This window comes from Mustelus asterias, chromosome 11 (assembly GCF_964213995.1).
Source record: "Mustelus asterias chromosome 11, sMusAst1.hap1.1, whole genome shotgun sequence".
Classification (NCBI taxonomy): Eukaryota; Metazoa; Chordata; class Chondrichthyes; order Carcharhiniformes; family Triakidae; genus Mustelus; species Mustelus asterias.
Genome location: NC_135811.1, coordinates 105,502,063 through 105,527,392, shown reverse-complemented (window position 1 = coordinate 105,527,392; position 25,330 = coordinate 105,502,063). Strand labels below are relative to the sequence as shown.

The window sequence follows — 25,330 nt, the reverse complement described above, 5'->3', positions numbered from 1 at the left end:
ATGCCGCAGAACCAAGTACCCAGCAGATAGCACTCATGTCTCCCATTTGTTGCCAAGGAAGGACGATTGGAGGAGGACGTCATGAGATTCCAGAACTGGACAGGAGGTTTCTCCACAATGTAGTGAGGAACAAACACATCCACGCTGTAATTGTAGTCATAAAACCTTATACTTCCAAATATTAAGAGCTGAGCATTAAGGATGGTGTCATCTTGTGGGGAGCCTGGGTGGTTGTCTCACATCCAGGCCAGAGACCAATACTTCACGAATTGCATAACAGCCACCCAAGGATTTCTAAAATGAAAATGCTTGCAAGAAGCGATGTCTGGTATAGACAAGGACATTGAAAACCTGGTCAAGGGTGCGAAACCTGCCAGGAAAACCAGAAGATCCCACCAGCAGCCTCGTTGCACTCCTGGGAATTGCAAGGGAGACCCTGGGTGCGAGTACACGCAGACTTCACAGGCCTACGTGAACACAAATGGAGTGAGGCACATCCGCACGACACCCGATTGCCCGTCTTCAAATGGCCTGGCTGAGCGAGCAATCCAGGTTTATGAAAAAGAAAACGATGAGAAAATTAGAAACTAAGCTTGCATGTTTCCTTTTCTCTTATAGGACAACACCGCACATGATGATGGGAATAGCCCCGGCAGAGCTATTGATTAGCTGACACCTTTGGACCATGCTTAACCTCACTTTCCCAAACATGGGCGGCAAAACCAAAGAAAAACAAGAAGCCCAAAAAAGAGGCCCCGATGGACATAAGCTGACAGGACCTTCAAACCGGGAGACACCGTCCACATACAGAATTTTTGAGATGGCTCCCCGTGGATCCCAGGAGTTTCCCTCTCAAGAACAGGACAATTGTCATACGTGAACGAAGACTGGGGAGAAGACAACAAAAAAATGTTGATCATCCACCCGTCGGGAACCCTCCACAGGGGCAATTGCTGCACCAGACACACCATCACTGATACCTATACACCTGCCTGCGGAGGGGAAACTCCACCCACAGAAAGTCCAAAAGCGGTCTATGGGGACTCAGCCTCAGAAATGAAGACAGATGTGGCGGAATCACAGTCAGAGATCACCACTGAGGACAAGCGCCCTACAGTGGCCCTGTGACGTTCCACATTCGCCTACTCGGTGTACGCCCCCAACCAGACCATGCAAAGAACAGAAACTAGGCCATGGGCTAAACTACAAAAACGGACCCATTGCCATAGGAACCCGGAGGGAGAGAGATGTGATTACTCCTATGAGTTCCATGGAGAATCTCTAATTCATTTCCCTGTGGGGGTCATTGAATATGAGTTCCCCTGGTAAGAGGCAATGACCTGCCTGTGGAACCCGTCACCTGAGCCTTTTATAAGGCAGAGACCAGGACGGGTCAGCAGAACTGTTGTCCTGGTTGGGACTTGTGCATGTACGCCATGGAGTAGTGGCTATTTTTTGTGTTTAACAATTAAATACCATTCCTTTCCAGTCAGGCTTCCTGAGTTACTGCACCGCAACAACTTGAGTGTCAAAAGGCCTTTAATTGGGAAGCTGGAACCATTGACTCTGAAACAGAGCAGTGGATCCAATATGTGGAGCATCTTCGATTAGGTTTTAGGGCCATTGAAATTGAAGGAGAGGAAAAGGAAAAGGCAATCCTTCTAACAATCTACATGGCTCAGACTTATCTGCTGGAATTCTACCACCCCGCCCCCCACGGAAATCAGAGCGGGCGAGGGGCGGACAATGGGAAGGTCCGTTTTATGGGTTCGGGACGAGCGAGGCTGTAAAATCCAGTCCATTATCTAATTTGAAGTGTAACTTTTCTAGAGGTGCCAGATCCTGAAATATTCGAGCAGTTGAACTGGTCAGAGAGCATTTTCACTTAAAACCATCGGTGATAACGCATTGATATAAATTTTATTCTACAATGAAAAACCCAAGGAAGACATTCCGCTTTCATGGCATGGTTAAGGCAGTTAGCTGACCAATGTGATGCTTAACAAAATGTTGAGAGATAGGTTGGTTTGTGGTGTGAATAACCTCACTGTACAAAAAAACTACTGGCAGAGACAAAACTGTGCTGAAAACAGCCATGGATTGAAAATCAACACTTCTGGACCAATTAAGGCAGATGGGAGAGCCAGCCAGATGTAAAACTAGGCATTATGTAGAAGTACATTTTTAAGCATCAGGTTTGAATAAGAGAATAGAGGCTGAACAGGTAAATATACCATCATATTCAGTAAGTCCAATAGCCAACAACATATATTCAGAGAAGAAATTAATGACTCTTCCGATAACTTTGAAGATATCATAATGTTCTTTGACCTCTACTTTAACCTCAGAAGCAATAATACTTTGGAGCAAAGTTTGACGAGAGTCCAAAAGTCCGGAGAACTGGTAGACTATTTCATAAATGAGATATACAGATTCGCTGAAGGCTGTGACTATGGTGACCTTAAGTCAGAGCTCGTAAGAGACTAAATAGTAGTGGGCGTGGCTGATGATACTCTTTCGGATGTACTCAAATCTAAAGAACATCTGACTTTGTAAAAACCCATCCAAATCGACAATTGAACGCCCACCACCAAAACTGGTCCATTTGGTGTGGCGAAGTTAAACTATGGTACAATGCAGCCCCAACAGTCCAGCTCCTGAAGCAACAAAAGGGCAAGGAGACTCCAGGGCAATAAAAGCAAAACACAAGACGGTGACAGACCATGTCAACACTGTGGTGACAAAAGTCTTCATAGGTGCGAGCAGTGTCCAGCAATCACTGTGCAGTTCTCTCACTTCAGCTGCTTAGGACACTTAGGAAAGATGTGCAAGTCCAAAACCTTGAAACATGCAGAGGATCCCAAATGAGTCCATAAAATAGAGGAGCCACACCAAGAAGAATTCCAACAATGCTTCTTGGGAAAAATTAAAGATTCCAGATTCATATTTTGGAATACTCTCATATCTGCAAATCTCACCTCACGGATTTCAAACTAGACGCAGTAGCCAGCGTGATAGTTCTGTCGGATTAGGAACCATGGCTAGTGAAATAGTGTCTGAAGCCACTCCCAACACAGTTAAATGGACTAGGAGGCGTCAAGCTCCAGGTCAAAGGGACATTGCAAGCAATGCTCCAGTTTAAAATTAACAAATACAGGAGATTTGTATCCAAGAATTTTCTCTCCTGAGCTTGAAAGCCTGTGTCAACCTCAACCTCTCCAAAAGAAAGATTGGATTAACCAGCAAGGATCTGATTTGATTTTGAAAAGGATTTTCCAAAACTTTTCACTGAGCTGGGGCAACTAAAGATTGCAAATAGCATAACGCTGAGAAACAATGCCAAACCCATGTGCTTGTCTACACCACAGAAAGTACCGCTGCCGCTGATGACGCAGTTTGATGAGGTGACCAAGATAGGAGTCATCTTCTTTGTCATTCAACCAATAGATGGTCCAGTTCTGAAGCTGAACTGGGCTATTCACATCTGTGTTGTCCTGACAGAGCTCTTCAAGGCAGTGGTGGTGGCAAGGAAAATTCCCTAATGTCTTTGGTGGATGATAGCTTGACCAAACTCTCCAAGAGCACAGTGTTTTCAAAACTTGATGCCAACAGCAACTCCTGGTAGGTTCCATTGGATGAGAAATCTAAGTTGCTGAAAACTTTTATCACCCACTTGGCATTCATTCATTTGCCCTTTGGCATTACCTCGGCAGCTGAAACCTTTCAGTGCACAATGTCAGTCATCTAACAAGGCCTGAATGAAGTCATCTGCCATATGGATAATATCTTTGTCTGCAATATGACTGTCGAGAAACATGACAGTAGACACATGGTTATCTTGAAGTGCTTGCAGGAAGCAATATTGACATTGAGTGATAAGTGCAAGTTCTCAGAGACCTCCGGTCATATTGGGCAGACCCACACAAAATGAAGACAATTAGTGAGTTTCCAAACATATTATTCATTCCAGACCATCAAAGATTCCTGGGCATGGTGAACCAGTCAGCAAAATTTCTGTCCAGCCTGGCGCAGGTCTCAGTGCTCCTGTGACAGCTTCTCAAAAAGGCCCAAGTATGGTGTTGGGATGCACATCATGCACATTTTGTCAGATCAAAGGCATGCTGTTCTCAGCCAATATTCAACTGTAAGCGGAGCAGATGCCTCGTCAACAGGATTAGGGGCATCAAGAGCAGCTGGATGGATGCTGCTAGCCAGTATATTACATAATTGGGGGTCGTCAAGGCAAAGAAATGCGATATATAGTTACTGAAAAGGAGGTCCTGGCAGGAAGCTTGTGGCTTGTGCTACCAAATAGACCTGTTGGACTTTAACCTGGTGTTGTGAGACTCCTTACTAAGGAATTTTCAGCTCAACAATATAATCAAAGAACTTTTCTTGCTTGAAAAGTTATTTGATTATATTGTTGTGCTGAAAATTGAGACAGTGAGACCAATGGTTTGCAATCTATCAGGTGAGAATGAACTCGCTAGAATGCACCTCAGAATTCAGAGATTCCATTTGCAGCTCATGCACTTGCCAAATGAGACAGTGTAAGTCCAGGGAAGCATCAAACAACTGCAGGCACACTGCCCAGGTCCACAGTTGACCATCTGCAATACATGATGTCAACCTGGTCGTGCTCAATTCATATTCCCAGTTCATGACAACACAACTATCAGTGAGCTACAACCATCTTCAGCAGCTTCATCAATGACCTTCCTTTCATCCTAAGGTCAGAAGTGGGAACATGAACTCATTGCACAATGTTCAGCACCATTCAGCATCCAGATGGCAATGTTATGAAAATTTAATTCAAACAACAGAAATACTTCAATGCCATTGATCATCTGCTTGTGTATGATAAGCGGTTGGCCATTCCTGTCTCAATCCAGCCAAAGATTCAATAACAAATCCTCCAAGGCCACTTGGGTATCACTAAGTGCAGAGCATGAGGCCAGTCTGCAGTGCTGTGGCTGGGAATATCGTGAGTAATTGAAGAGATGATTTTAAACTGCCAGGTGTGCGTGGCTGCACAAACCAGCCCAGAGGCAGCTCCTTATTCTCTGCCAGACCAGGGAACATTTGGGAATGGGTCTATTCATAGACCACAGCAAGTTCTTCCTCATCGTTGTTAACAATTTCTCTCAGTGGATCAAAGTGAAGTGTTTACACATAATGACCACAGAGTCGGTCAATTGAAAGAAATCTTTGCAACCATGAAATCCCAGGCCAGGTGGTGCCCAACAGTGGGCCGCAATTCACTAATAAATACGTCACACATTTTGCCAGGAATTACAGATTTCAACACCTTACCAGCTCCCGAAGGTATCCTCAATCTAACGGTGAGGTGGAAAGGGGCATCCGATCTCTTAAACCACTTGAAGAAAAATGGCAACTTTGCAACGGTGCTTTTGACAGATAGACCACTACAATGTGGATTAGCCCCATCAGAGTTTCTGATGGGCAAAATACTTTGCACCCAACTTCTGATGCTTCAGTCCAATAAAGAAGTGCAGCAGCCTTTTCTTCTATGTTCCAGATTCTGTTAGTGTCGAAGAATTGTTCCACAGTGAATCATGCTTCTTAGAATATTCTTCAGGTACAACATTTTTGGTTGTGCGATGTTCACAAACCTATAAAAGTTTTAGCTACTCTGATCCAATGAACATATGATTATTTTGTGAGATTGATAATTGGACAATCTACTCATTAATTTAGCACTGGCAAATCTTGCTGTAATGTGTTGCAGACTTGTAAAACTCTAAAATCACTGCAGGAATTGACAACATCTGAGTAGCTGGTTGTTACATGGGAGTGCCTTGTCAGCCACATACTTTGCTATATTGTTTGATTTAAAGGGGTAAACTCATCATCTGGTGGAAAGCTGGCAGGAGTGGATCATTTGCCCCCTATACATCCTGTCTGATTTTCCTCTTGCTTCGAAGATGATGGGCAGGGTATATAACATGTGCCCAATTTGCTGTCTGCAGTTATCCATCCAGCAGTGAAGGTTAAAATCAAGTTCAGATATTCCATTTTTTTTCAGCTTTAAATACATTCCTTACATTTTGAATTAGTATAAAACAGCTATTTTCTCACAAAGCAGACCACTCCGTACTTAACTATTGTTAATGCACCAATTTAACATTGCCTTACATGTAGTAGTTGCATGTATTATGTTTGAGCACTAAGCTTCCTGTAACTTCGTTCTTATCCAAGGTAGCAAATGTGCAGTTAAGGAAAAGATCATTGGGTAGAATGTTTCACTCTGCTTTTGACGGGTGTTGAAAGTGTAATCTATTGTACTTGATTACTTGGACCAACTCCTTTAAAGAGGTATGGGCTGTAGGATTTCAGTTTAAGTTTATTTTAAATCTATATAGTTTGCACTCTGCCATAATTCCATCATTTCTCCACATTTCATACTTCAGTCCATTTTGTCCTTTTTGCTTGCTGTGTGAAGTCTAGACATTAACATTTCTGGTTCTGACAGCAGCTTTGCTTTCTGTGACTCAACGCTTAATTGCCTAACCTTGCCCAATCTTGAAACAATATTTGGTTAACTAACAAGTGAGCAGCTTAAAAAAGCAACTTGCCAATTGAGGGATTCTTTTGTACAAAATAAACCTTTTTTCATCCTTTTATTGTGGTAAGTAAAATTTTAATGATCATGGTAGTTCCCTGATCTTGGTTAGTTTGTTGAGGGAAGACTCCCTGCAGAAAGGAACATATGTTTTCTAACTTGAAAAGTCAGTAGGTGAAACACCCTGGTTTCTCTTCTGGTAGCCCATCACAGACCTAAGAGTGACAAAAATAATTGGAAATAAATTTTTAAAATATTAGTGTAAATGTAACTTGCTCATTGAGAAGTTAAATGATGCACTTAAAAATGGAGGGTGTATAAAATATTTTGTGTTCAAAGAAAACAGGTCTTTTGGTGTACTGTCCTGTAGGACCAGTGGAATATATTAAAATTCTGCATCAGCCATTTTCAGTGGTTTCTCATTTCTTCATTGCTTACTACAAAAATACATTACATGCTTAGGCAGTACTTTTCAAAATGCCAAACAAGCCAAATACTATGGCTCTGAAAAATATTCTCGTGAATAAATTCTCACCCTACCCATTCAGTATAGTGACAAGCTTCTGACTCGTAAAATTTCTTACAACTTTATGCAGTGACTAGAGATAGTTTACTGCATTTATACAGTTTATACTCGAGCTCCATTCTTTCCCAAGAATTTGGTTGGATTTTACAATTCATTGGGAACTGGTGAAGACCTATACTGAGGTAAGTATCTTCAACCAATGCTGTAAGGTTGTTCTATAAATAAATAATGAATTTAACTAGGAATTTTACATTTATGTTTGTATTAAAATCTGGAGAACTACGTGATTGTTAGTTCAGACATTGATTTTGTTCCAGGAAGTGAGTTGAATCCAACTTGGACTGATGAAATTAAATTTTCCTCTTCCGCCTGGCTGTAAAATTCCAATGTGAAATAAGTTTTGAGCAGGCTTATCCAGAAGATTAAGATGCATGGGATCCACGGTGACAAGGCCTCTTGGATTCAGAATTGACTTGCCCATAGAAATCACCCAGCAAAACTCTGCTGCCCAGAGATTGGGACTTCATCATTAAAGGGCGCCCCATTCAAACCATGTATTAAATCTCCCTCCCCCAGCCCACTATGGAGGTCTGAGGGGCTCCAGTCCCAACACCTGGTTGGAGTCGGCACTTCTCTTTCCTCACCCTCCCTCAATCATCAGACCCCCCATCCTTCCCACGATCCATCGGCCCCTTCCCCAATCAGCCCCTCTAAAAGGCCATTGCCGGCATCCCCTGCTCCTCCATCTGTTTCCAGCCGCATACAAATGAATCCCCCCCCCCCCACCCCCACTCCCCCATGAGGCTCCCACTGGAGTCCACCTTTGACACAGATTGGCAATGCCAGGTTGGCATGGGCATGGTGCCAATCTGTGCCAGGGGACATTGCCAGGCACCATGTCCCTCTCCCCCGGGGGCTATACTTGCCTTTATGGCCCCAGGGAGACACTTACGACAGGTTCATGTATAGGTGAACCTGTTGTAAATTGCACTGACATGTCAATATAAAAGAGGTGGTGAAGATCCAAAATCGCAGTTTGCTGGCGAGATCTATGACTTCTGGACCTTGAGCCCCCGCCGGCCTTCGCATGGACGGCGAGCGTGGGCTCACATATGTTCTCTTCAGTTTAGGGCTGATGTACAGTTAGAGTAGGGTGCAGCAGGGGGATGTTTACCCAATATTTAGCTGTACAATCTAACTTGGGACTACTTGATGCTAAAACTGGATGTATGAAATGGAAAGTGTTACATTATCCAGTACAAAATTCACATTAAAATGTATAAGTGCATTCTTACAGTTTTATTTTTCTGAATGACTAGTTCACATCTAATCGACACTGTTACTAGTTGTATTAATGGGACGAATATTCTGATTTCTAGCAATTCTTCTGAATATTTCATCTTAAACAAGGACTACCAAATTGTTTGGCTTTGCACAGTGCTGTAAGCAGCACTTGGTGCTGCCCTTTCTCTTTTCATGCTTCAGTTGAAATCCAGCTCAGGGCAAAGAGGCATAAACCTTTTCTCAGCAATCAGTGCCAACAATGAGATTTAGCTGCCTGAATACAATGATTCAGTGAGCATGAATATTTATTCACTTGCAGATCTCCTGTATGGCATCATTATACTGCACGTTGCGGTCTCAGGAATACACTGCAATGATTCTAGCGTATCAGGTGGATTGGAAACCAATGGTGTCTGACTAAAAGTGCACTTCTGAATATGTGTCCCCATTTCAACATCTGAGAATCTTGAGTTTAGGAGAAAAAAAAAGAAAGTCTTGGACAATAGGATGGATTGAATTAAAGCTCTAAAGCCAAGTTGGGGGATACTTATTTAGTCCTTTATTGCCAAGCTCCTGATTTAGTTCCTTGCAGTGAGGTTTCAGGGCCAAATGGAGGTTGGTATTTCCTCATAGAGAGAGGACAGAAAGGGGAAGGTGAGAGACCAACAAGACTGCACCTCACACAAGTTCCACTTGTCAATCTGCATAATAATAGTCGCGATTGGGAGAAGATTGTGTTACCCAGGGACTAGTGAATATAACAAGACATAAAAGGAAAGAAACTTTTTGGCCAAAGACTATTATAGATAGTAGGAAATCATTCAGCTGGACCTTATCTCAACCAAATAGTGACAAGCTGCCTATAACTGGAAATGATACACTGCCACTAGTGAATTACACCATCAACATAGGAAATTCCAGTAGATTTTTCCATGGCAGAGCCACCAAGTGAGCAATATCTATGTTAATAATTAATACAGGTGGAGTACCTCAAATTCAGCTACCTGAAAACTGGCATTATCTGAAAACCAGACATTTTTTTCCCGAACTTCAAGTCATAGGGCTTAGCAAACCTTGACGTCACCTGACCCAGAGAGAAGAGAGACCATGTTGTGTCCCCTATTCATTGAATTAAGGAATTCTGTTTTTTTTCAAAAAATAAGCAAACTCCCAAATTCAGCATTGATTTGGTGTCCCGAGGTTGCCAGATTTGAGGTACTCTGTAATGGTTAATTCCTAATGTGCTTGGCTGAATGTTTGTGTTGGAGTTAATAATACGAGTTCTTGTTAAACCAAGTTCCTTGTGCAAAATCAGAGGTTTGCATTTTCAGATTTTCTTGTTTTGACTGAAATGTTTTGTAGAGAAAGCTCATGGATGTTGTGGCAAAATGGCTGGAATCAAATTTCTTACAGGAACCCTTTCTTAAAACACAGGTGTAGCATCTGATTTTTTATCTTCCTTTGTGGCCCAAATTCCATTTTCTTGGTTCTGATAATCAATTGAGAAATGATTTGAGGTCAATTTCTTGCATCTTGTTCTCCAAACTTAAGGGGAAAATCCTCAACTGTTTTGTCAAAGCAATAAATACTGAAAATGTGAAAAGTTACTTTTAATTTTGAAGTCCATTGTCATGCTGTGATCTCCATATTGCAGAATGTGTGGCTTTATTTGTGGCCTGTTGACGCAACAGTGTTTTGTCCTGTGATTCTAACCCTTACCATTAACCATGTTGGTCACAGTGAATAACTAATAGGCTGAGCAGCCCCTAATGTCCGCATTTGTTTTTGTTAAACTTACAGATTCAACCACTAGTGATTCAGCAAAGTCTAAGGTAAGGACTAAAATGTTTGGAGACTTTAGTCATTCACCTATTTTGCCAACAACTGTGGCCACTGCTCCTGAACATTCCTCTTCTTCTCCGTAAATTTCAAATATGCCAATTGGCACGCTGTGGCTTTTGCATGCATCCTAACTGGATTGAAATGAAGACAAATCTCACTGCTGCGAACACATCCTTCCAAGGAGCTCAACACAGTGAAATTTCTTAATGCCTTCACTTCCTTCTATAATCTACAGACTTTTAAAATCTTAGGTTGGTGTCACCTAACCACTACTACTTGAGTTATCTCTCTGACTCTTGTTAGCTTTGATGGTGTTGGATCTTGCTTCTTCAGAGGATTTTCTTGATTTAAAAAAACTACAACTAAAATGTATCATATAATAAGTACACTTAAGAGGAACCAATAACTGGTGTTAATCAAATGTTTTGTTTTTATGTGGGTGATAATGTTGTTACTCTTTATTTAAATTGATTTATGCTGAAGAAATGCCCTTCGATAATTTGGTTTAAGCAGGAGGACAAGGAATAGGTTTGACATCCTCTGCCATGGCATCAGCAACTCACCAGGAATCACATATTAGTAATCTGTTGGGACCAAATAAGCATGTACTCAAAATAAATTACACTGACGCTTTTAAAGAGCTTTTTATTCTATGGAGAACTTTAAAACAGGTACTATCCCTGGTCACTATAAAATTAGAAGGTAATTATAAATGAAGGAAGATATTCAGCTCGTCTTGGTCCAGCCATTCAGTGACTTCACCCATTTTAGCCCTTAATAGTATAAAATAAATGCTGGATATTTTCATACAGAAACCTTAAGGTGGTAGAAGTTTGGAACACTCTTCCCCAGCTAAAAGGCAGGGTGCTAGGACAATTGGAACTTTCAAGACCAAGATAAGAAAGTTGTTTGTTTGGTAAGGGATGTGGAGGAAGAGTGAGAAAATGGAGTTGAGGAGCTGGTAAACCAGGATCTGACTGAGTAGTGGAGTAAACCAAAGAGGCTGAATGGCCTCCACCCATACCTAATGTTCCTATCTTATATTTAATCTAATTTTAGATTAATCTAATTTTATTAGTCTTAGCATAATTTATTTTAGCTTATGATCTCCAACTAACTTGACTAATTATTTGTTTCACATTGAACAAGATGCCAGATTATCTTAGTATTTGTAAATTATGGGCGAGATTTTACGTCTTTGCACGCCCCAAAACTGTAAAATCCCTGAGGTCAACGGACCTTTCCATGGTCCACCCCTCACTTGCTCCAATTCCTGTGGCGGGCGGATCGGTAAAATTCCAACCTATATCTTAGTATTTCTGAAGAAGTACTCCCAAAGTTGCCCAGAATCTAATGATGAGGTATTTTCATTAGTTGTAGAATTAAAGCAAGCATCAGTGTGCACCATTTGAACTTAAAATGAAAATATGGCTGTAACGTTTTCCAACCTTAGTGTGTAAATATGCTTTGGGGTGCACTAATGATTCCCACAGATCATGAAAAGGTCCCAGCTTCAATGTTGAGTTATGGTTTTCACTATTTAGTTCTGACTGAATAGACTGGACTCTGCTGTAGCGTTGCTCGCAGTTGGTATAGCAGACATGTCCATTAGCATTCCATCAGAAATGCTAGTGCTGCACTTGCACTGCCAGCATATTAAAGGTACGAATAAATACTACATTGGAACTATTTATTCTACCAAATAGCTATCAGTGCTTTGCAATCACTCCTCGCTAATCTGAAACTGAAATGCCATTTCTGTCTATGAATACATTCAAGAAGCAGCCCATTTATTGGCACCACACCCATCATCTTAATCATTAATTCTCTCCATCAGCAATGCACAATGGCAGCAGTGTGTACTATATATAAGATGCACAGCAGCAATTCACCAAGGCTCTTTAGCCCCCACCATTAAAATCTGCGACCTGTAGGTGGGACAAGCCAGCAGAGGCATGGGAACACCGCCATCTGTAAATTCCCCTCCAAGTCACACACCATCCTGACTTGGAATTATATCACTGTTCCTTCATTGTTGCTGGGTCAAATCTTAGAACTTCCTTCCTAACAGCACTGTGGATGTGCCTATACCAGATGGACTGCAGTGGGTTCGACATCACCTCCACCTCCTCGAGGGTAATTTCGAATGGGCAACAATGCTGACCTTAAGTGATACTCTCATCACATGAAAGTAAAAGTGCTACATAGCATATTGTTAACAATTAATCAGTGTAAAATGTGTAATGCAAAAGGGCTGTGAGTGGAAGAATGAGAATGGAATAGTGAGAACATCTCTGGGAATGCTGACAGGCTTTCAGAAATACCTGGAAAGTTTGCACATAAAAAGCGAGCCTATTAAAATCCTAGATGAATTGCATTGTCACAGAGCCAGCTCCCTCCTAGTAATTTTCAATATTTTTTGTATAATTCGTATAAGAAATAGTGAATTCAGTGCTATCTATGCTGCAAGTATCTACTAAAGAATTCCCACAATGTTTTCAGTGTAATGTCCAGTTCTAAGATGTTTCTTCACACAGATATAAATTTGAAACTGCTGAATAATTAGAGTCATAGAGGTTTACATCATGGAAACAGGCCCTTCGGCCCAACTTGTCCATGCCGCCCAGTTTTTACCATTAGCTAGTCCCAATTGCCCATGTTTGGCCCATATCCCTCTATACCCATCTTACCCATGTGACGATGTAAATGCTTTTTAAAAGACAAAATTGTACCCGACTGTACTACTGCCTCTGGCAGCTCGTTCTAGACACTCACCTCTGAGTGAAAAAATTGCCCCTCTGGAACCTTTTGTATCTGTCCCCTCTCACCTTAAAATTGGTTATAAAAATGGCATTTTAAAGACCAGTTTGTGAGCTGAAAGCTGTCAAAAGTTACTTTAGAGAACAGTATTACGAGTTTTTAAAACAAATTCATGTTATATTTGTAGCTGTGTGTGTGTGTATCTAGATATATATAATTATATATAATGACGAGATTAACATGCTGTATAAGCTTGTTTGTATCTTTGATTCTATGAGCCTGTCTCTGTATACAGTCCAGGTTCGATTCCAATCTTGGGTCAGTGTCTGTGTGGAGTTTGCATGTTCTCCCTGTGTCTGCGTGAGTTTCCTCTGGGTGCTCCGGTTTCCTCCCACACTCTAAAGATGTGCGGCTTAGGGGGATTAACCATGCTAAATTGCCCCTTAGTGTCCCAAGATGTGTAGGTTAGGGGAACTAGTGGAGTAGATATGTAGGGTTACGGGGATAGGGCTTGGGTAAAATGTTCTGTTGGAGAGTCAGTGCAGACTCAATGGGCCAAATGGCCTCCTCCTGCACTGTAGGGATTCTGTATGGCTGCAGTCTCTTGACCTTCACATATCCTGTGCGTTTTTTGCATCATCAGCATTTCATACAATTGGAAACAGACTATTAGTCTGAGAGAGAAATGAAAGAACGATGGAAATGCTGAAAATTTGCAGTTGATCAATCAGCAGCTGAAAGGCAGGTTAACCATTAGGAAACAAACCCATCAGTGGAACAGACTCACATTCATGAGTTTAAATGAAGAGTCTCTACTTACAGAGACAGACAGTGGAGCCATTTCGTCTTTCATTTCAGGCTGTCAACATTTTCAATTTTCTGTTTATCCTTATTTTACAAACATGCTTTTGTTTCGTGATGGTTAAATCCTATTCAGGGAACTAATTTTTGTTCTACACAATTACAGGGATCGTGGGGATCCAGGAAGGACCTGTACAACAGGGAGCTGGTGATGTCAATCTTTGCAGCTGCCAACCGTAAGAGGAAAAAGCAAAAAGAGGCAAAGATGCTTGAAAGTAGCACAGATGATGATTCAGAGCATGAACCTATTAAGGCTATTAACAAAGAGGGATCATTAGACAAGATAGGAGTGGACAGACAGAGCGATGCAACAGGACAGAAAGAGAGACAGTTGGCAAATACCAGAAACACAGGTGTGGAACAAATTCACCAATCCATTGCTAATAAAGAAGTTCTAAAGGTATCAGGAGAGACTGAAAATTGCGAGCAGAACCATATTCAGACATCCCGGTGGGAGAGTGTTAATGAAGTCACTTTGAACTCTTCATCTAGTCCACAATGCAGCCCACCCTCAGCTGGTATTGAGTGCTCATTTAAAGAAGGAACCTCCCTTAAATTGTTGGATTCAGATAGAAGAATAAACTGTGCAGGTGACCAGACAGTCATTGCAAGTCCTCAGTCTCACAGTAATAGTGAAGCGATTTCCAAAAACCCCAAGCTGAAGATGTGGCGGACCCCTGAGATGGAGCACAGAGAGACCATTCCCACCGATGCCAGCTCTGTTGTTTCAGGATATTCCACTATTTCATCCACAGTGACAACTCTGGATCATAACTTCAGTTCTGAGGTACAGTCGATTGCTGAAAGCAGGGGCGATGAAGCTGATGATGAAAGAAGTGAGCTCATCAGTGAGTGTGGAGGCCACATTGAAACAGACAGTGAAAGTGGTTACCTTACACGGACTCTGCCAGGCAAGACCTCGCATTCACAGCAGGACAGAGGCAGGTTTTGTCGCCGTGAATCAGATAGCAACACAAGCTCCGACAAAGAAGGGATTCCAACACAAAAGCTAAACAGTAGGCCGTCTTTTAATTCTCATAGATTAATTCAGTGTGATACTTTGGCTAGAAAGAAGTTGACCAAGCCGAAAGCTGAACATGAACTTAACACAAAAATCAATGAAGATAAAGAGTCTCCAATGGCAATAAATCTGTTTGATAATTTGAATGATCCCAATTCCACCAGCAAATACAACATCCTCAAGAGTGATCTTGACAAAGAAGATGCAACCCAAACATCAATCCGAGCACTGACTGATCACATGAAGCCGCGACTGAAAACCTCAGCAGATGATATGTTTGGAGTAGGGATGAGAAAACAGAACTCCCCAGAGACCAGGAGAAAGAAGAACATTAGGAGAAGACATACAGTCGTGGTGCAGAATGATTTATCAGAATTTCACTTTAGAGAATGCAAGGAGAAGCTACTGGAAAGCAATGACAGTGGCCACAAGGTGGGCAAGTCATCCACAATGAGTCAGTTTGGACAAAAATTTGATTTCAGGGATGCTTCAGATACCGGAGGAAATGTGCAACCAGATTTAGATAATAAAACCAAGGAAGTATGCAGACCGATTGATTTAGAATCACAAAATTGTTCCATTCATCAGAGTGGGAATTTACAACTTGAACAGCCAGCATCCAACAGTAAGCGTTTGAGTAGCAATAGCAACTCAGAGCGTCGGCAACCAACTTCACTGTCTTCCCCATCAGCTAGCTCGACACCAGGCCAAGCTAGAGACAGTGACTCAAATTCAGCCAAGTCTCCGACGCTCTTAAAGGCTCAGAAACATGCACCCTCCTCTCGATTCCATGAGTACCTTTGATGAAATTTAGTTGGGGCTAAAACTTTCAGGAGCTATGACAACATATGGGTTTGCCTTTTCTCAAATAACAGGTTGGAAAACTCTGAATTGCATATTTAGTTTTAAAAAATTCCCTCTCCAGAAATCAGCTAAACAACAGAATCTGGTGGTCCAGCTTAAAGTATTTTACAGTATTTACAGTCCTTCTACTGTTTTTCTCTTCACTCAAGCTATCTCCATTTTATAGAATATTGGCAGACTACTGCTTTTTATTTTTCTGATTCTTACTCATTTCCCCTGAAGAATCCACCTTTTTAAAAACAAAAGTAATAGCATTGTTTCTAAATGACAAGTCATCATTGAAAAATTCTCTTCCCCAAAAAATCTTACATAGTTCATCGTTATGAACACTTGATCCCTGAATTTCTACAGGGCCTCAGTTAGTCTCTCACTGTAGCCTCACAGATGCCAGGAGAACTCCATGAAAATTTGCCTTTTTCCGCTACTTGCACAGTTTCTCTGAAGATTCTGCTGGTCTTCTTCCACAATCACAGTTAAGGATCAGTTAAGGATCCTGGTATAATTCTTGCTACAGGATTCAGTCCCAGGTAAAGTGGCTAAGTAGAAAGGAAACACAACCTAAAAACAGAATATGCTTCAACTAGAAGGATCTCAGCTTCTGAAAAAGGTAGATTCGAGACCCTATAAGAACTGTTTTGGTACAGGACCTCCACCCAAAATTAAACTATTTTTTTTTCAGATGTTAATGCACCTGATATGTGTTTGGGCTAAGGAGTTAGAAATAAAGGATGTAGGATGAAGCAAGTGATAGTAAATTGGCTGTATGTAGTTACTGTGATTTTATTCAAGGATTGTTAGATACTAAAGTTTTGCTGCTCTTTATGCAGTTTGCATGAAAGCAACCTTTTTTGAACTTGCATCTCTTGTCATTAGCAAAAGATTTTCACTTTAAAAATCTGTGCTCTGCTTCCTTAGTTTAACTTGGTTGGCTGGAATTCAGTGCAGCTTCTTTTTAATATGATGTTCTATTATATAGAAAAACTGTTTTGCTTTGTCATGAATAGTTTACTCAACGAACATGTTGTCTCCCAGTTTCAATTACACAAAAGAAAAGGAATTGCATTACATAGTTAATCCCTTAGCAGGCATAAAAAACTATTGAACAAAATAATGTTATCTAACTATTATAGGCAAACATAAATAACTGTTTCCTTTCGCTGAATTGTAATGAAATCTTTGTCAATGTGTCATTTAATTCCTTCTCTTTTTATTTGAGCCTAAAATTAGCCCTGACTGTTAGCAGCTGTCAGTGAAACTTGCTAAGTGGGGAGTAAATTCAAGTGTCATTTCACCGCATTTGCATTTGATAATTGTTTTAATTTTCTCAATTTTCTTGCATTTTGCTCATTCTGGACACCATTCTGACTGAGAAGTAGTGCAGGTGGCCAGCTCCCTACCTTGTGCTATTCCGTGGATGTGTGCTGTAGACAGCACAAGAACAACTAGGGTGTTTTTCACAAACCCTGGCATGAATCTTGGAGTAAGAGTTTGAACAATACCAGGTTAAAGTCCAACAGGTTTATTTGGTAGCAAATGCCATTAGCTTTCAGAGCACTGCTCCTTCGTCAGATGGAGTGGATATCTGCTCTCAAACAGGACATTCAGAGACACAAAATCAAGTTACAAATACTGATTAGAATGCGAATCTTTACAGCCAACCAGGTCTTAAAGATACAGACAATGTGAGTGGAGGGAGCATTAAGCACAGGTTAGCTTGCCTCCTGGACTTGCAGAATCTCACTGGCTGTCCTGTCTGGAGACAATACACATCTCTTTAACCTGTGCTTAATGCTCCCTCCACTCACATTGTCTGTATCTTTAAGACCTGGTTGGCTGTAAAGATTCGCATTCTAATCAGTATTCTGTAACTTGATTTTGTGTCTCTGAATGCCCTGTTTGAGAGCAGATTTCCACTTCATCTGACGAAGGAGCAGCGCTCCGAAAGCTAATGGCATTTGCTACCAAATAAACCTGTTGGACTTTAACCTGGTGTTGTTGAAACTCTTACTGTGTTTACCCCAGTCCAACGCCGGCATCTCCACATCATGAATCTTGGGTGCAGGGCTATCATGTTCAATGACACCATTTGTTGGATTTTTATTGTTGTCATCTCTGAATTTTCAGAATTTTGAGAGAATTTAGATGAAAAGGAGCAGTCACAATAATACCGTCCTTTTACTGACTTCAATCTCCATCATCTTGGGTCTCAAGAACAAAATTGTGTTCAATTCAAAATACATCCCTAATTAAATGATTTAACCAGCAATCAGTTGCAACCATCAGTTTAGCACCAAGCCTCTATAACTATGTCAACAGCAAGTGATTTCAGTGCCTGACAGTGAAAGATAGTTGGTTACTGGTACCTTAAATGGAGTGAAGTTCTAGGCCAGGAATTTTCTTGCAGCTGCTTCCATTCCACCGTCGTACTATCACTGGAAATGTAGTATAAACCCTGTTCATCCACATAAATGGGGCTTCACTGTATTCCCGCCAGCATTACAGGATGAAACAGGAACAGCTAGGAGGAAATTCCCAATCCATGCATGATAGTAAAGATATATGTCTCCAGACAGTTGAAATCTTCCACATTCCTCCTTTAACTTTGACTCTCAGAGACTGCTGTGTCTAAGTGGCTATGAACAGATCAAGTAGCTGACACTACAAAATGTTTACTCCAGAAGTTAGTAATGGCAATTCTCCCATTCACCGGTTAGTTAATCAAAGCTTTTCAACCTATCCAAGAATAAATTTTGCTCATTTTAGGTTCGCCTTCTGCTTTTAAACAACAGATTTAATTTATATTTTAGTTATAAAGAAATCAATATGTAAAAGGGATAAATCTGTTCTCTTAAAATAAGCACCTATAATTTACTACAACTAATGCACTAATCATTGAATTATTTATATTTTGTATTTATTTATTAACTTGAAGATTAGATTCCCAATCTAACAAGATAACATTATTTAATTAAAATGTCACCCTCGAGGACACTGTCTCCATGTTAAAATATTTGATAATTGTTTTTGAGAGATAAAATCTCAGAAGAATTGTGCGTCCTTTTTACCCTGATAACAGAATGGTTCTAGGATGTGTTGATGAATTTTGATGCAATTTTTGCAGGTGTTACATAATTGTAAATAGATTTTAAAACATTTGCCAAATAGTTTTTCATGAAGGCAATGTAGCTTTAACACATTTTTAGTCTTTGCGCTGTTTGAAATACCAAGCAAGCTCACAATATAAAATTGAACTTCAATTTCAAATTAACCACAGATATACAGGGGTAGCACTTAACCTTTAAAGGAATAGTGTGGTTTCACAGAGTTCATATCTATTCAACATGCAAGCTGTCATCACACCAAATAGATCAAAAAGCCCTCCCGCTATTGATGAGTTGGTTAATCCAGTGAGTAACTACAGTTAGAGAAAGTCCCTGGGTTTGATCCTGGTCTTTATCCTGGTCTTTGCTGAGCTGATTGATCTCAGCCAGGGGCAAGAATGCCCATTAGCATTTGCCTTCCACATGAACAATGGCCACAAAGAGTATATGTGGGGAAAGCTATTCTCCAGAAAGAGTCCGTGCTTTCAAGAGAATGGAATGGTCAGTGGGAGTGGGGCAAGGGGGGTGGAAGGGAATGGTGCAGTAATGAAATAGGAATTGTTATGGGAGCTGTAAAACCATATTTAAGATCAAGTTTTGAAATTTATTTTCCCCAGAGTTCTTTTTCAGTTTCTCCCATTTCAGTTTTCCAGTATAAAACATTCTTCCATAATGATAGCAGCCAGATCATTTCTGCCCCTCAACCAATCAGAAGTAATATTTAGTTGTGCTAGTGAATTTGATGTCTTGGGCACTTAATGCTAGTGTCATCTTTGCATATCACAGCACCACGCGCACATATGTATATCTATAAAATAATATAATTAATTATACTAATTACACTAATTAAGGGAGACAAGGAGGGTGGGTGTTAAGCTTTTTGTCTTGATTAGATTTTCAGGTGAACACTATGGAAGCGTTTTGGCTACATGCAGATACATTTACAGCTATCTCAAATTGCTAATAGAAGCAGAGCTTGATGTTTTGATTTAAGATTTATCCACTAATGAGAACAGATTTTTCTAAACAATGTTCAAGCAGGTTAAATAATGAGTCCAAATAGTAGACAGAATATGACATAATTGCTCAGGTTTCGCGAGTCAGGTGCCTATTTCTGATCAATTATAGTTTGGATAGCCGGGACATAGCACAATTAAAGAAAAACAGAAAATGCTGGAAAAACTCAGCAGACCTGGCAGCATCTGTGGAGTGAGAAAATAGAGTTAATGTTTCAAGTCCGCATGACACTTCAGAACACAATTAAAATTGTTTATTCCAACACAGTTCAAATAAACTGTATTCATGTAGTGTGGTGGCAATAGAAAGATAATGTTCCTACTAACTCGCAGTTAAAAGTAGATAATTCAGAAAGACTAATTCCAAACTCCTGCCAGAGTTTTAAATCCATGGTCCCGGCAGCTAGCAACTGCAAAACTTTCACATTTACTGCTTGACAGGCAGGCTGCCAATCCTTTGGTGAAAATTGTGTGGGCTTGGTATTGTGTCCTTTCTCATCCTCCTTCACCCCACCATTACCCCCCCCCCCCCCCAACTGGAAATTTCACCATTTGCTGACCATACATTTCATTCACAAGATAGAAATGGATGAAATCTTCGGTCTATTTGCATTCATACCTACAAGAAGAACCTACAGATCCTCACCCTCTTCCCCCACCCCTTTGCAGCATCCATTTATATCTTAATAGTTCAATTGTAACAATCTCACTTCAAAATTATGAATTGAATCCTCTCTGCTTGCTGGACCTGAATGTACAGTCTAGGCTGACACATCAGTGTGAGATTGATCATGTATAAATAATCCTGCAGCACTATACACAGATGAGCAGGGATTTTTCCCAATTACCTGACCAACCTTTCTCCATCAACCAATCAAAAGCAACTAACTGATCATTTATCTTATTGCTATTCATGCAAACCTATTGTGTTCAAATTGCCAGTTATTACACTTAAAGACAATTTTTAAAAAAATGTTTTGGCACTGTCCAAAAACTTGAAATGCACAATACATGAGTTCTTTCTGTTAGTTTCTGTTCTGTTCCCTTACCCAGATTCAATTCCATGTGTTGGTCATTCTTCACGGAACAACAACTTCCTGACAAAGTCCTAAATCCATTTATTTTTCACTAGTTTGAACCTGTGCTTTCAGATCCCATTTTTGCAATTTGAAGTAATGCTCTGGATCTGTTTACAATTTGATTTAACTGTGATAAATCACTTGCTTTTCCAGGCGGTGGGGGTGAGATGGTCTTGTGTTTATCAACAACCTAAGAACACTGTAAAATCTTGCAGGTTGGCATTCGAGAGCCTAGTGAAAGCATGACAATTATTAAGATTTACATTTCAAAAGTACTATTTACCGTTAAAGCAACTGCTTGGCACATTAATCACCAGCTGTGGTACCATAAAATAGGCTTGTGTCCTTCTCAGTAGAACAGATCCTGAATTAATACACAGATATGTGTTATTACATAGACAACTGTTACAATCTGAGGGTGGAGAAAAGGGAATTTTAATTTTTTGGTGCTGTGTAAAACAGTACTGCTCCACTCCATAAAGATGGCACACTGTACCGAGATACCAGATGAGCATATTGAACATGTAATAATAGATTAGCTAATAGTTGCTTTTATTTATAGGCCACGTTACCTATTTACTATTGTTAAATCTAGCGATTCTGTCCTTTCTCACTTCAAATTTTGAAAGCTTTGATATTAAATTCCATCGGGAAGGGAAGAGCAGTTCATGTCCTGCATCAATGTTAGATTTCTGATTTCCCCGGCTTACAGTTGCAAAATTCCAATCTTTCACCTTGTAAGGTCATTTGTAACTGGATTGTTTTGCCCTGTCACATGCAATGAGACCAAATTCATAAGAACACGAGATAGGAGGAGGAATAGGTCATCTTGGGCCCTCGAGCTGGCTTTACCATTTAATAATGAATGATCTGATATATCATAAATTCATAATGACAACATTGCAGACACTGCTAAACTTGCAATTAGTTGGGGAGAGGTCACAAAACAATCATGTAAACTGGCTCCTGATGCTTTTGGCTTGACATAGTTGAGGCTGTATGATTTTATATGGTTTTATATTGAAGATTGCTCATTTAACCTTTGTGTGTGTGTGTACATAAAATATATATATAATATATTTTTGTTTGCATTGTTTACATTAGTGCTTTCTGTGCACATTTGTTTATTTTTACTGTTACTTGATTTTTAAATTTTCGATTCTTTTGCTGTACCGCTTGCTCAGGTCGAATTTAAAAACTCAGTAACAATGCTTACAAATGCATTTTTAAAAAAGTTTTAACTAGAGCCAGAGGTGAACTCACTTTAATGCCATGTTTCTGCATTAAAAGCCATTAAATTACCAATAGATATTGGATAAGGGCTAGGAAAAGTCATAACATAATAACTCAGGTGCTTGGCATTAAAGATTATGAAATAAAGGATGAGCTGATAGAGAAATCATGCTTTTGGAAGTACAGTAATGGGTATTTTTTATAAAAGATATGAGGTCCCATAATTTTGATTAGTACCATTGAATCACGGATTTCTTTGAACCCAGACAAACCTGTCATTTTGTCAAAACAAAGTCAACTTTACTGTGTAGACCAGCCTAAATATTATGATTCCTCCCTTGTCTCCTCTACCCTAATAATGAAATAAACCTGTGATTTTAAATGTTTGAAATAGCATGGAGTTCATTGCAGTCTGAAATTGCTGTCATGTGTAGTATGATGCTTTTGCAAAGATTGCGTGTTAAATTGGCAAATTGTCCATATTGACACTGAACATTTTATGGGTACTGTGTACAGAAATTCCTTGAAGTTTAGAAACTAGGATAATAGCTGGTATTTCCCTTAAGTTTTAAATCCATGCAATTCAAACTATGGTCCATTCCTGTAAAAATGCGGCTTTAAAATGAAGACCACAACATCTCTAACCAATGGTGCCAGATTTAAGAACATTGTGTTGAATCCTTGCTTCATAACGGTCTTTTAAAATGTTATACACACCGAGTTCCACTTCCAAAACCATTAAGGTTTGCCAAAAAGTATCTTAATAAAATATGAATATTTCTCTTATGACATCATCTAAAAAAAACCTCAAGGTTATTTAGATGACTTGTGAAAATATTTTCTTAAGTGTCTGAAATTGAACATTACCACGTTATGTGCAAATGCACCTTAAACAGGCAGAATTGTTTGAATATGGTTTTAAATTTGAGTTGCAGTCTGTAATTGTAGTTAGTCCGCTCTTTTTGTTTTATTTACCTGTTCTTGGAAAGTGCCTCATTTTTTGCAAGTAATTTCTTAATAAGTGTCTAGATTCCAGACTCCATGGAATTTATGTTACCTTTCAAAGATTTTTAAAATTTAAATACAAATGTTGCCTAGCTGTAGGCTTTTTTAAATGTAGTTATATGTAAAATTACATTTTGTTTTTCATGAACTACGCTGGAAAAATCAGGACAGAGCTGTGTGTGCCAGATGGATTGTGATGTTGCCCATCACATGTGCACCTCTGTCAGGAACTGGCTGATGTTCTGCTTTGTCCGAACTGGGCTTTAGCTGGTCCAAACTCTGATACCAAATTCAGCCACCCTGATTCTGAGCATCTGGATTGAATCTAGGGAGAAAATAGGATTGGGGGTGATAGGGAAGGGAAAGGGATAAGAGTTGGGTATGAAATCTAGCATTGAGGCAGGGAATGAAATACCAATCGCTCATGCTTTGGTTAAAGGAGCTTCAAGCTACACTGTCAAAAGAAACTTTATGCCACTCCAAGAAGAAGAAAATTAATAAGACGCAATGTCTAAAGGGAGATGCTTTAAACCGCACTTTTCCAGCTTGTATTGTTATTTCTTTTATGTTGCTGTTTACCTGCAGTATTGAGATGGTTTCACAGGCAAGCATTTCAGAGCTTCCATGTTAAAAAAGAATCAGGCATTCCAATGGAGCATTGAGCAAAGCTGTCGACATGACCTTTCTCCATATACAGTGTGCAGTTTATTGAATTATGCAAACTTGCTGTAAAGTTAACTGCTTATTTTGTAAATATGTTTAAGTTGTCAACTCTGACAAAAACCATGTAACATAGATATATAAATTGTTTTTTCCTCTTTGCCAACTGGCCATAAAAGAACAATGTTTTATTGTTAGATTCTGCATGAACTTGGGTTTACAACTGAAAATGTACATGCGAAAGGAGATGCTTTAAATAATGCACCATCCTGTTTTATAAAAATGGAAATAAACTGACTTCCCCTCCAGTAAGTCTAGTGTGGGTTTCTGTTTTTATCACTAGAGAATCACTGGTGCTATTGGACATGATGAGTTGGACACAGGGAATGCCTTTAATGGGCCCACTGGAGGTCTCCTTCCTCCTTGTCCAACAGTAATTTGTGCAGCCAAGACTGCTGGACTTTCAACATGGTGTGAGCCTCTACACGCCAGCACCCCTGTACACAAGTAAAATACTAACGGTGGTAGGGTGATACATTTAATTAGCTGTAATTGGCCACTTAAGGGCCTCAATAGACCCAAGGCTGGCAGACATCTTCTCCACCCCCAATAAAATTTCAGACAGGTGGGCAGGCCACCAGCTGGATTTTGTAACGGGTGAGGATAAAATCAAGCCCTTTCTAACAATTCAAACAAGCTGTTGTGCACTTTCTTCCTCTTAAACAGGAAAGGTTCAATTCACAGTGCGGCTTGGAGATGCTTCAGAATAAAACAATGGGTTAACAGTGATGAATTAGAATAATCCTTTTTTCTTCAAAGAAGATGAGAAACTTCTTGAACGCTTTATTAATTATCAAAAGAGAGTAAATAGTCAAGGCTGCAGTTTAAACCGCCTCAATCAGCAGAATGTTGCCGTGTTCCTTGTTATCTTCGCATTGCTCAGATGTATTGCTACAAGATGACATTTCTACATGTGTTTTCCCCATAAAGGCTGTAACATAGAGGTTAGTTCATGTACTAGAGGAGGATGTTCAAGGCTGGCATTATCAGTACGTGGCTGCGCCTCAAGCCCCAGTACTTCAGTCTCATCAATCAAAAATTACATTGGGAATCCTTCAAACAAAAGTAGAAAAATGCTGAAAACCGGTTGGCCAAACGTCTAGAGGGAAGAGCATAGGAACAGAGGGAGACCACCTCAGTGCTGTTGGCCTGAGCAAACATTCAATATGATCTCATCGTTGATCTGCAGACTAAATTCCACGCTTCGCCCAAGGTGGCATCTGAGGGGATGTGGGGAGTGTAAAATTGAATGAATAGGATCCCCCCCCAGGAACCCGCCTACCCAAACGTAGATGTAATTTCACACTTGGATGGGCAGGGCCTTGGGAGGGAAACCTGCCCATTCAACTATTAAGGCCATTAAATGGCCACTTGGGCCTTATCCTGCCCAGCCTCAATGTTTGGGCTGGCAGAAGCAGGGAGGGTGGGAAACAGA

The 25,330-nt window shown here is 40.2% G+C and overlaps 1 protein-coding gene across 3 annotated transcripts in view; it reads left to right on the top strand.

Moving 5' to 3' along the window:
* The window catches only part of LOC144500763 (rho GTPase-activating protein 23-like), a 369,135-nt gene extending 344,992 nt beyond the window's left edge, over positions 1 to 24,143 (top strand). For all 3 annotated transcript variants that reach the window (XM_078224177.1, XM_078224178.1, XM_078224179.1), the window contains 2 exons: positions 10,194 to 10,225; positions 13,963 to 24,143. In XM_078224177.1, coding sequence (XP_078080303.1) covers positions 10,194 to 10,225; positions 13,963 to 15,681 — 1,751 coding nt within the window. In that variant the 3' untranslated portion in view covers positions 15,682 to 24,143. The remainder of the gene's footprint in view (positions 1 to 10,193; positions 10,226 to 13,962) is intronic.
* Positions 24,144 to 25,330: the final 1,187 nt, after the last annotated feature.